General features: G+C 35.4%; 1 protein-coding gene across 5 annotated transcripts in view; it reads right to left on the bottom strand.

Moving 5' to 3' along the window:
• TBC1D32 (TBC1 domain family member 32) overlaps positions 1–13,176 on the bottom strand; it is an 89,170-nt gene that overhangs the window by 40,536 nt on the left and 35,458 nt on the right. For all 5 annotated transcript variants that reach the window (XM_074819234.1, XM_074819232.1, XM_074819233.1 and 2 more), the window contains 2 exons: positions 12,639–12,727; positions 160–282 (listed from right to left, as the gene is read on the bottom strand). In XM_074819234.1, coding sequence (XP_074675335.1) covers positions 160–282; positions 12,639–12,727 — 212 coding nt within the window. The remainder of the gene's footprint in view (positions 1–159; positions 283–12,638; positions 12,728–13,176) is intronic.

Below are 13,176 nucleotides of genomic sequence, written 5' to 3'. Positions count from 1 at the left end.
TTAAGATTGACGGCAACTGTGCATGTAAGTAAACATGCACATTAGAAGCCAACTTCAGTGAGAGCATTTGTACGTTCAAAGTCACTAAGGTATTCATGTATTTGTTCTCAGGAGAGAAGTTTGATAGTTAAAATAACATTTACATCAGTCACTTCTTACCCGTGTCCTTCTGAAGTTTCTGTGACATTTTCCTCCTGAGCGGTTAGTAAAACCTGTGACACTTTATACTGAGTCTCCAAGAGCAAAAGGGTATTAAGCTCACAGCATAGCACATTTAACAACCTGCAGAAGGACACATTGCAGTGATAGCACATCAGTCAGGAATCCAGTAATGAAGACTAAGACAAAGGTGAATATGTTTATGAGATCTCAAAATGGAAAAAAAATAAAACAAAACCCCAGAAAAAAAACCACCTTGAAGGGTCTGAAAAATACCCAGACAGAAGTGGGTCAGGAACACTCTTTCATATGCTTTTTATCCACTCAAGTGGCACAGCCTTGAGCAAACAGGGAATGGTTCCCAACAGATTTTTTTTGTGTGCACTGAACAACCAGAGAAAATACTCACTGGTCAGCTCAGTCTGCTTTTGAGTTTGTATCACAGAATAACAAAAGTGACATGGATTTAATGAGACATTCCATGTGAAATATGTAGAAATTATACAATAATATGCTGGTAAGGCAACTCAGAATCAGATTGTCTAAAGGGGGGAGGAAGGGAGGGAGACAAAAAAATATATCTTTCCTTCAGAAAAGAGGCTTTTAAGTAATCAAATTTAACTCAGTTCAAAAGCAATAAAAGATTTAACATGTAACAAACATGTTAAAACCAACAAATCTGCTGTGGGTTTTTTATTTCAGAGGAACACAAAACAATGATAAATGAAATTAATAATCGTAAGAGCACATGACAACACATTACATACAATTTTCTTTTATAACTTCAGGACAAATTAACAGTGAAAATACTCCAATCTATTTCATGTAAATCTGATGTAGGGCAATCCAAATCATGTTACTTTTTGGGTTTTTTTAACTAATCTATTCACTCTAACACAGCAACAAACTAATTTCATTGAAGGCTTCCTGTTAATGGAAAATAATATGACTAAACATTCTTGTTGTTATTTTTATTTTCTGTTTTATCACAGTCATAAAATGCAACATAAATTAAGTCAGATCAGCATTATATTTTGCATTCACGTAAGACTTGATATGAACTAGAGAACATATATTGTTTGAAATCTGTAGTCTGTTAGCCAATGCTTATTTTCTTCCATGTAATTCCTAGTATGCTTCTACTGACAATAGCAAAAATTCACAAGCCACTCTCTGGATAATTTAACACCTGCAAATTCACACAATTGTGGCCAAGGATTAAATATTCAAGATGATAATATATCTTTTTCTCTTTTTTCTCTTTTTAATATAACTTGATCTGTTCCATTTTGTCCTTTTTTTATATTAACTATTTCCTGACATTAATTTGTTCTGAGTACTTTTCTAAATCAGAGATGAACAAATGTCAGTTCAACTATATTTTTCTTTATTATTATATAGAATAAAAATCCACAAAAAGAGCACTGAAACCATGATGAAGATGGGCCATTTCTTCTGTTAAGTATGATGACTTTAAATGGTGAAGAACCTGTTTCCAGCAGTTAAAAACCACTTGGGAGAAGACTGATGGCTGAAAAACCTTATAACATCTCTCTGGTACACAAAGTAGAGCAAAAAGATAAAGCCAACTATAAGCAAATAAAATTAGGTAGAAGGGATAGTAGTAGGATAAATGACAAAATATATGAGATCTAACATGAGCAGCCTCTGCTGGGGTATTCAAATGAAATTTTCATTTACACGGAAAAATCCATTTAAAAATACCATCACTGAAGTTCAGATATTTAGTTAAAGACAATATTCCACTGCCTTACCTTCCAAAGTCATAAATGTATAGAATAAAGTTTGAAGCTAAAAAAAAAAAATTACATTGTATATGTGTGTATTTGTGAGAATGCTTGAATATAGCTGTAGAGGTTTGTTTGTTTGCTTTTAATTGCATTTGGAACATAAGAATTGCATCAGACCACCCAGCCCAATATCCTATCTAGAAGGAATGCATGCTTATGAAAAGGTATAAAACCTTGACAGATATAATACAATAAAATCAAAGCATATCTTTGATATATTTAAAATTTTTGTTTTAAATGCAGAAGATAGAATTCCCAACGTAAATGTTGCTGAAAATTGGAAGATATGCTTTGATGCAGGGTCTTGTACCTAGGAAGGAATAACCCCATGCAACAGTACAGGCTGGGGAATGAGCAGTTAGATAGCAGTTTTGCAGACAAGGACCTGGGGGTCCTGGTGGACAACAGGTTGAACATGAGACACCAACGTGCCCTTGAAGGCCAATAGCATCCTGGGCTGTGTAAGGAAGAGTACTGCCAGAAGGCCATGTGAGGGAGGTGACCCTTCCCCTCTATCAGCACTGGTGTGGTCATACCTGGAGTGTTGGGTCCCGTTCTGGGCTCCCCAGTAAAAGCATGACATGGACACACTGAAGCAGGTCCAGCAAAAGGCCACAAAGATGATTAAGGGCTTGGGCCATCTGACATAGAGAAAGAGGCTGAGCAAGCTGGGACTGCTCAGCCTGGAGAAGAGAAGGCTCAGGGGAGATCTTGTCAATGTGTATAAATACCTGTCAGGAGGGTTTGAAGATGGAGCCAGACAGTGAAAGGACAAGAGGCAATGGGCATGAATTAAAACACAGGAATTTCCATTTTAACATACTGTGACGGTGGTGAAACAGTGGAACAAGTTGCCCAGAGATCTTGCAGCAACGCCAGCCTTGGACATATTCTAAACGAGGCTGGACACAGCCCTGAGTAATACTCTCTAGTTGAACACACTTTGAGCAGAGCAGTTGGACTACACAATCTTCAATCTCCCTTTCAATCTTGATTCTATAATTCTGTGAAAACTACTAATAAGATACACCATATTTACAGGAACAAACTGCAATACAGATAAAGTAAAAGGTTACCTGAAGACAGTCTTTCTTTAAAGTTACTGTTCTATAAAATTCAGAAAAATCAAAATAAATATCATAGTTGTGAAAATATGGTAATATTATAAGTAATTATATTATTATAATTATATTATAATTATATTATTATTATAGATTATTATTATTGCTTATTATAAGTAATTTTGGTTCTGAATTCTGCATTTCCTGTCCTATGTCATCCCTGTCTTTCTTGGAGGTTGCTCCCTGGATTCTATCCCTTCAACTATAATATCATAACTAATACTTCACTGTAGAAATCTCTAGTCTGAAAGAAGGAATGCTAACTAGTACTTGTGTACCTATGTAAACTGATTATGTCATTGTTTTTGTTAGATGGAATCATAATGACTAACTATGGCAGAACAAAAGGTCCTTCATGGGATATAAAACAGCTAGTAAATAATTCTAGCTTCTAAAACTGTTAATTTTATATTGCCTCTCTAAATTTTTTCACCTGAAAATAATATAATTAAACATCTATGAATTTCTCTAAGTTGCTAAAAAAACTCATTATGAGGATAGCTTATTATCATATTTCTCAATATTTTTTCTGCGTTCCTTTTAAGAACACAAAATACGATTTTCCCTGTACTCCCATTTTCTCAGTTATCCCCCCCCCCGCCACCTTCAAATCACACCTCTCTCAAACACCACCTTTATTATGGTAAACCCAATTCTAGTTTTCTGCAGTTCCAACTACACTCCCATAGACTATTCTTCCTTACTTTCATAACATATGTTCTTTCCAAATCCAATCTGATGCTCTGTCCTCACTTCAGGGATGCCTGTAAATGCTCAGCTGGCAGTGAAAAATGCAAGATACTGTTCTTGTATACAGTGTTGTAATAGTCTGTGGTGGGTTGACCACCCAGCACCTAAGCACCCACCCAGTTGCTCGCTCACTCACTCCACAGCACCCACAAGCAGACCAATGCCTAGCCAGTCTCTGAGCAATGGCTACCTGCAAGACCAACCTGCCACCCGCCGAGTTTTTGTTGTGGAGTGCGATGTTATATGGTATGGAACATCCCTCTGGTCAATTCAGGTCAGCTGTCCCAGCTGCGTTCATTCCCAACCTCTTGCACACCCCTAGCCTACTTGCTGGGGAGGGGGGTGGGAAAAGCCAGCTCTGTTGCTGAGCAGTGCTTGCACAGTGTCAGCCAACACAGGGCTGTGTAAGCAACACTGTTTTAGTCACAAACACAAAACACAGCACCATGTGGGCTGCTATGAAGAAAATTAACTCCATCCCAGCCAGTACATAGTCCCAGCAAAAGATAAAATTTCATGCTATAAGCAGAAGTCCATCCATCATAGGGAAAAAAGAAACCAGCAAATCCAAAGTAAATTATATTGCAATCTCAGTAATATGTGTTCAGGCAGTGTGTAATGGCTAACCAAGTCTGAAATGCTTGCATCTATGCTGTCTGTAAGGTGGTCCAGTGATGTGACCCCAAAATGGAGGTCTAAAACTGGTCTTTAGTAAAAGGTTTCCTCTTGCCTTGCAGTTACTGCCTTCTATAGATACAGGCATGGCTGATTCAGGTCAGTGCAAAATATAGAGCATATTTGTAGAGAGCTCAGCTATGGGACAAGGTAAGGTCTTTCTTTCTCTCCCAGGAATCAATATTAAAAACATAAGTTGAAAAAAACAAGGACTGGAACCTCTTTGCAGTAGCAGGACCTCCTTCTTCCTAAATGAATATGTATACCAACAGAGAAACCGAAAGCAAAATTTTCATTAAATAAATTCCAGTGTCATCATCATGGGGGACAGGCTCAAAACATTTAACATCAGAGCCTACGTTACCCATTTGATTTATTCTTTATTATGCTTTCAGTAATGGCCTGAGCTCCAATGAGAACACTGATCCAAACCGCGAGTGGCAATTACTATCAAGTGTGCCAGACCAGTACACAAAGGCAAATGGCTAGCAAAAAAAAAAAAAAAAAAAAAGCCAAAAGCTACCTAAGTCAGCGTTAGAACATAAAGGGCACTTGGAAGCTTCAGCCACACAAAGCTTTGCACGCTGCCTTTGCAGACTGAACAAAGGGGATTAGTAATGAGCAGAGAGAACATGCCTCTGCATGTGGTCTTGCTAAAGAATCAAGGCTTTTAATTGTCCCACTGAAGGGGGGACATAGTGGTTTTGAAAAATACAAGATCTTCTGGATACAGAGTATTTACCAATACCTTGAGTATACCTCTCATGCCTGGGGCACTGGAAGCTACTACCTCAGGGCAGTCATGTTTCTCCCAGTAAGAAAACTCAGGAACTGATGTATTCCTTATGATGTTTTCCACATGAAAAGATTTTCAAAAGAGCACCTACAGCAGTTTAGCTACCCAATGTATTTACAACTCACTTGTAATGTGATTGCTAATGGTAAAAGAGTTTCCCTAGCTAAACAAAAATGCTTTTCATGAGTATCACTGGCCAGCCTAGAGGACTCAGAGTGAAACAGATTTTAAATTGCAGGAAGTGAAGCATTTTAATTTCCCTCAGTGAAGAAAAACAACCATCAACAAATAAGTGACATAATCCTATCACAGAATCTGCTGTTTGTACTTTAGTAATTATAAATTGTTTTAATTAATAAACCTAACAAACTTCTATTAACATATAAACTAACAAAAAACTGAATTAACTGTATAACTACATGATGTGGAAGCATGCCAACATAATCCTGTTGCAAATCACCATCACTACTGATGTAGACTCTGTCCTCTTTCACCTTTGGATTATTAAACAGGGGTCTAAGATTTACAGGACAAGTGCACTCCAGTGATCACTACTGCAGAAGTCTTGTCCCTCACACACATCCAGCATGCACACTTGTAAGTAAGAGGTTCATTTCCAAAGAACTATCACTTACTAAATAGAAAACACACTTGAAATAATAGAAATGGGTCATTAATTAACTCAATCAATTCTCCTTATTTAATTGAAAAAGGTTTGGTAGAAAATAACTGGAGGACTACATAATCCTTCATGCTTCCAACACAAGATAATTTAGATCTGGCAGGTTTGAAGGAAGAAAGAAGTCCTGTTAGGCTCAATTCCTCCCCTCCCACCATACTCCACATTCCCTTCAAGAGGAGGAACTCTATGAACATGGCTTTCTTCCATTCACAAAGACATAAGGGTGCTGAATGCCACAGGATGTGGCATGAGAAGGGTTTCTTCAGTACATCCAGCCAATAGCACCATAAATCTTGTTGCAAGAGTAAATGTACCAGCCAGTCATTCAAATGTTAGTAAGCAAAAAGATTTATCAGTGACATCAGACAACGGTGTTCATGGGCTATGACAGTATATTTAAAATAAAGATATATGTAAAGCTAGAAGTACAGTCTTGTTTCTGGCTCTGCAATGAAGATGGAAAACAAAAACATGAACTAGAAAAAAACTGCCATGTTTTCCAAAGGGGAAACTGAATTTGTTTAAAAACAGTTTTAAATAAAAAGTCTTGCTTCAATTTATAATAAATGAGATTTTAAAGAATTATATACAAACATTTTCAAAAAGCTTCTACTACTCATAATGCTTTTTAACAAAAAGAGAAAGGGGATAAATCTGAACAGCACATTGACTTGAGGAAAAAGAATGATCGGGATTCATATCTTCTACCTTTAGAAAACAAGATAATTAATGTTCCTTCCATTGTGTTGCAATCATTAAAATCACACATTCTCTTAATTAACAATACACATAATGTAAGTACAATTAAGGGAACAAAGTATTTCATATGTTGAAGCTACCTCATTATTAAAATTCAATTATATATAAGAGGGTGTGTTCACAATGCAGATGAAAACACAATGGAAAAGAATGCAGCAGTGTTTAATATCTGTATTTCCTAAACCCACAAGGTTATCTCTTGCCTATCACATTCTTGTTTATCTCCCAGCTCCTGTAGGATTTTATTCATTCACCTGTATTTCACTGGTGTGCACTAGATGAAATTTTGACTAATGCATACTGCTTTGAGGCAAATTTCAAGACACTGATTGATTTTGATGTCAGTATAGTGTAAGCCATTTAAATTCTCTTTCCTAAATCTTTCTCTTACTAGTTTTGTACGCCAACAGAATACAATGCATTTTTATAATCTTTTGCACCCATTCAGCAAGCAAGTAAATGAGTATTATAAGAAAAAACATTCACCATGGTATTTTACACGACAAAAAGAAGTGTGACAATAATGTCAAAATATTTATTACACAAATCTGAAAATAACAAGCTAATACTCTTTTTCTATCTGTAGCAGGCTCTGTAGCTCTACAATCCTGGGGTTGATATTGATGAACATGTGACAGACTAATATTTACAATTTTCTATAATCCCACAGAAACATAAATGCATTTAGACAATTCACAGAGAGCATTGTAATAAATACTCCTTTTTCAGCCTTACCTTATACAGGCCTAAAATAAATCTGTTTTCATTGCAGTTCAAATTACGATTCTACAAAATAGATTACCTTCAGATATCTCTAATGCTAAGAAGCACGTTGTGTCTTTAAAATTAAACTGTTCCAATTTGCGTATCTGAAGGAAAAGGATTTACTTGCAGAGTTTTTCCAGGTATTTTCCTGCAGAAAGCCAAACTCTTGAACAAAGTGCTGTCCTTGTTGCTTGATGCTCACTAGCATGAGGTGTTTCAGCGAACAACTGTGTGGCTAACAAAGATTCTTCTGATTCACAATATACTTACAAAAGATCTTTCAACCTCACAATATTTATGAGTTTTACTAACTTATAGCTAAAAGAAGGCACCGGGGGAAAAAGAAAAAAAAAAAAATTCAAGTGGCATACAAAATAATCAAAGAAAGGGTTGGGTTTTCTTCTTCTTTGAAGTATTCAGATGCCTATTACTGCCATATTATGATATATCCAAAAAAGGAAAAAAAAATTTCCAGGAACAGTATATGTTATAAAAGTACTCTGTTAAATGAGGGGAATTTTTGCAAAGCTGCCTATAGACCAACTCTAATCCCCTCCCACTGCCCACAGTCTACGCCTATTCTCAGTAATACTGTTTCTCCTGTTTTATATGCAAGCCAACACTGATGGAGTATCCTTGAATTTATTTTGGAGTATTGATACTTTTTAGGGATGGGGGGTTGGTTATTGAAGATAAAAAATTGGTACTTTGCTACACTAATCCAGCTAACAACACAGTATCACTAACATTCACAGAAAACTCAAGTTTCTGAATAGAGAGAACAGCAATATGTAAATGCCTGAATAATGCTTTAGGCAGAGGCTTTGAAAATATATAGTATGCATATACTTTCTTGGCAGGCTGTAAAAACTCACAACTCATGGATGTATTCACTGTACTGAAATAGTAGATAAGTTGCCTTGATACCATATAATTCATCAGTCTGGAAGAAAAAGTATGTTACCACTGTTTACTTAATTCCTTTGTTAAATTACAGAGATTCAAAGAGCTTGGCCTTGAAAGGAAGGTGGTTAAGATCTCTAGTGTCACACCTTTATGAAAATTGTTCTCTCACATCCAATAACTTATAAGATCAATGGGTACACTTCTTAATTTAATGACTGGCTTTATTTCTCTGACAGAAAATTCTCTGTGTTTAGTAGGTTTAAAATTTATGACTTTGATTGTTGCTGTGAATTTTCTTCCTCTAGGATTTGTTGCCTGACAGCAATTTAAGTTCAGAATCTTCTAAAACAGAAAGAGTATTGAATTTTTTCATTAGTTCCTGTGCATCCAGATTTTTCAGCCTGTACAAAAGAGACAGACTTCAGATGTCTTTTATCAACCAATATTGACTGATTGAGAGACTTCCTGATTCTAAATAACTACAAATCTGCTTTGAAGTTGAGAGTGAACTGATAATTTGAAAAACTTTCTATACACGGATTAGGAACTGTCTAATTCTGTTTTTCTATTCTTACCTCCAACTTCTTGCCTAAAGTTTCCCTTCAATAATTAATCTTTTTCTTTTTTTTTAAATGAGTTTAAAAGGACCTTCAAATGAATAAATCTCATCCTAGAAGGACGCAATACCTGCACTTAAAGGAACACCAGATCAGTGTCTGAAACTACTGAAGAATCCTAGGCCAAGATACTTCCAAGTTAAGAATCGCAAGAAAAACAGATTTGCATCAGGCCATTGCTTGCTATGAAACTGAGTATTTTACCTTGATCACACAGGACCTAGTCTGTATGAATGCACTCTAGGGAGCATTCTTTATAGATTGTTGGCTATGCAAAACCGTATCTAGCTTCCCTACATTTTCCCTTTGATTTCTGCTGCATGCACACCACTTTTCAGAGCGGGCAAGCTTGAAAGGGGAAGTTGACAGTAGAGCCTCTGCAGTATTGTCCTTCAGAATAATAATTCAGAATTCATACTTATTCAAAATGAAAACAATCATCCACTAGAAAATGTAATATTAACATTAAAAACATAGATAGATACATCTGTGCATTTTTGGATTAAACAGACTGTTTATATGTAGTTACACAGTTAGTAAACAAAATAATTTTAAGTCACTGATGAACAATATACATATAAAGAAAAATGTAGTTCTAAATTGCAGAAGTTGCTTAACATTCAAGCAAGCAAATCTTGAACAATAAGAGGGGGTTAGAGGATCTCAGAGTATAACATATAAGTTAAACAGATCTGAAGTTCAGCACTCAACTCTGGGTGAGCCACATGTACAAATAACAAAGTATATAGCAGTGTACATCTGTGAACAATTAAAAGAACGTGGGTTTGGTTGTACTACTGGTATTAGGTCTAGCAGAAAGAAATGTTTCTAGACAAATGTTTCACCAAAATCATTCAGTCACAGAACTGTTTGGTTTTTCAATGTTGCAGTTATCATAAACAATTAATTTTATTTCTACATAGCAGCAAAGAGAAATTTAGATATTTTGCTCTTTCTAATTAACTTTCTAAATTTTCAGAGGTATTAAGCATCTGATATTTGATCTAACTGCTGCTGAATTTGGTATTCTTGATGGAATTTGGTCAAGGAGCAAACCAACTACACAAGGCAAGGTTCACTTTACGGAACACAGATGTCTGCGGTCAGCAGTGCCCACAGAAAAGCTCACAGAATTTCGTTTCAAAAGGTATTTAAAACAAACTGTATACCTCTCATATTCAGATAATGTAGCCTAGGGTTTCTTGCAAGTCTTAATACTGTCAAATATACAGTAAGCATGACAAATTCCAGAATCATCCAGAATTCTGGTATCGTTTTAATAGGGAACTCTGAATAACTATGTAAGAATAAAAATTCTCTTTGTGCAGGCAGTTGAATTAGTCATAATAGAAAGCTTATATGTGACAATTCTGTATTATTTGCAAAAAAACATTTGCACAGAAAGCCTCACATGCTCATAAAAAGCCATTTAATCAATAAGAAAACACACTCTTATATTATCTGTGGTATACACAGGCCCATATTAAAATCCCTAGAATTGTATCTTCCTTTCTTTTACAGGAAAGGCAAAGAAAGGCAAGGGGGAAAGGGCACAGGGCTTTTGAACAATTAAAAAAAAAAAAAAAAAAAAGAGTGAATCTGTTAAAAATGAAGGTAAACATGAGGTCCTAGGTATCACTGAGATTCCAAAAGTCCCTACAGAACATGAAGCCTCTACTGAAAATTGTATTTAAATGTTTTAAAAATCTTTTCTTTTACTGATTACTACTTGATTATTACCATATCTACCACTTTTATGTGGTAGGTTTCCACACTGAAAATTACTTTGTCAGTATCCAGCAGAAAATGTTATTACCACAGTGAACTCTAAAGCTTATCTTATCTGTGTAACAATATAGCTTCTTTTACATGACTACATGACATTGTTACATTGCTCATATGTGTACTTATGCTGCTTCACAGGGTATAGGCCTTGATAAGAGTATTGTAAGCATTCAACACAACTTCAGCACATGATCCATGTATTTGTGTACCAGTCTCTTACAGCATGGGAGTCAACTGCTTATGCAATCAGACTGAATAATTCATTTTTGTCTCGACCTTACTAGGGTTCCTAATATCATTGTAGGAGAAATCTGTTATCTTATAAAGGTAGACCACAATCTAAAAGCGAACTATTATTTTAAACTGTAAAACTTTCCCTTATCCCTAATTAAATCAAAGGGAGTTCTGCCAAGCTTTTTATGGTGTCAGTATAATCCTAAATAAAGACTAATATCTTAATTTTTCAAATTTCATCTTAGGACTTCTCATTCCTATCCAACTAGTGATTTCCTCCAAAGCAGCATTTATAACTTCTAATTTATATGACAAAATCATGTATCTCCCAACTCCAAATTTTGCCACTGTTCATCTCCTCCATGCTCATCCTTAATAGAAAATTACACTGTATCTTATGGTTATTCATACATATTATGAAACAATTTTATTGTGATATCAAAATACAAATACAGCTGCAGGAAGCTAACGTTGCAGTACTTTATCAATTCAGCTATATCTTGCCCAAGCAAGGTGTCCTGGTTCAGCTAGGATAAGGTTAAGTTTCCCCAGCAGTGGGGGGAAGCTCTAGCTGGGTTATTCAATACCATGCTGACGTCACCTCCTGGCGCCCAAGCGCGGGAGCACGGGAGAGTCGGTGAACGCGTGTGTTATGCCATCTCTCTGTTCTCACTGCTGTATCGGTAGATATCTTGCTCTGTTCATTGTTATTACTGTTATTGTTATTGTTGTTATTTGTTTTGTTGCTGTTGCACTGTTGTATTAAACCTTTCCTTATCTCAGTCTCGGGGCTTTGTATTTCACTCCCTTTGTGGGGGAGGGGCAGCGGCTGCGTGGTCTCAGACCCTGGCAGGGGCTAAACCACCACACACACAAGGTTATCAAAGTTTTCCATACTATGAAGTACAATCCAGCAGATCTTTTATTTGAACTGCACAAAATATGTTAATAACAAAAACGCGAATTCAAGGATTTATATACTCAACTTAGGAAAACAGAAAAAAATGCAGAAACTAATTTCTATGTTAAAATATTATAAAACGCAATACTACAAAACATGAGCATGACAGTGTGAGCATATTTTAAGTGTTCCTTCAGGTTCTAGGAATGTTTGGGATCAAAAGGTACTCTCCTTCTCAAAATAAGTTTTGGTTAAACTGGTGATAGTTACACCAATACTTTAAAAAATAATTTTAAGTACAGATAAACCAAACTCTGATATAAACATTGTAAAAAAACTACTTTGTTTATTTTAGTATTTTGGTATGATTTTTGTTTTATGCATTACAATGGATGTACCACATGTTCTTTTCAATCAACTAGGCAAAATAACAACATGCAATTTCTATTACTGTTTATCGTATTACAATATATCCATTTACAAGTAATGAGATTAATCACTATTCTCATTTTGTAGGCCATTTTTCATTTAATCTTGTTATGTTAGAAAAAAAGAAGGAATTTTACCTTCATGCATAATAAAAACCAAACAATGTTATCTCAGCAGAAGCAACACATCCAAGCATGTTATACCCTATTTAGTTAATGTGACCAGAGAATAAAAAACGAGCATCTTACCTCAGACCAAAGATATGTGACTGTTCATAACTGAATAAGGAATGAATTTTAGCTTCTGAATTCAAAATTATAAGCCTGTCAATGATATCCTGCCAAAGGAAGACAAATGAAAAAAAGCCTTATGTATGATTTTACATTTTATGCATGTAATAGTTTCATAGGGATGTTTACTATAAAATGAAACCTATTATTAAAACACACATTGAAATTATTTCTGTCAGAAGAGGTGCTTTCCACCATAAAACTCAATGGCAAAAAGAAACCATACAGAAGGTTAAGGAAAAATAAAATCTCAGTTAAAAAAAAAAAAAAAAAAATCACTAAACATACATCTTAGTATATCAGGTATCCCAATTCTTATTTAGTATTAAAACACAACAAAAATGTTGAACGGGTTTTTGTATGTTTGAAATGTGTATGTACCTATTTTAATGAAAAGAACAGCAAATCCTTTAGTATAATACCTTTTCTAACACTGGTCAGTACTACATTCTTCAGAACACAGCCATTTATTCTGTGTAGCAAGGCTTGGCTTGGA

This window comes from Strix aluco, chromosome 3 (assembly GCF_031877795.1).
Source record: "Strix aluco isolate bStrAlu1 chromosome 3, bStrAlu1.hap1, whole genome shotgun sequence".
Classification (NCBI taxonomy): Eukaryota; Metazoa; Chordata; class Aves; order Strigiformes; family Strigidae; genus Strix; species Strix aluco.
This window is presented reverse-complemented; position numbering and strand designations above follow the sequence as displayed.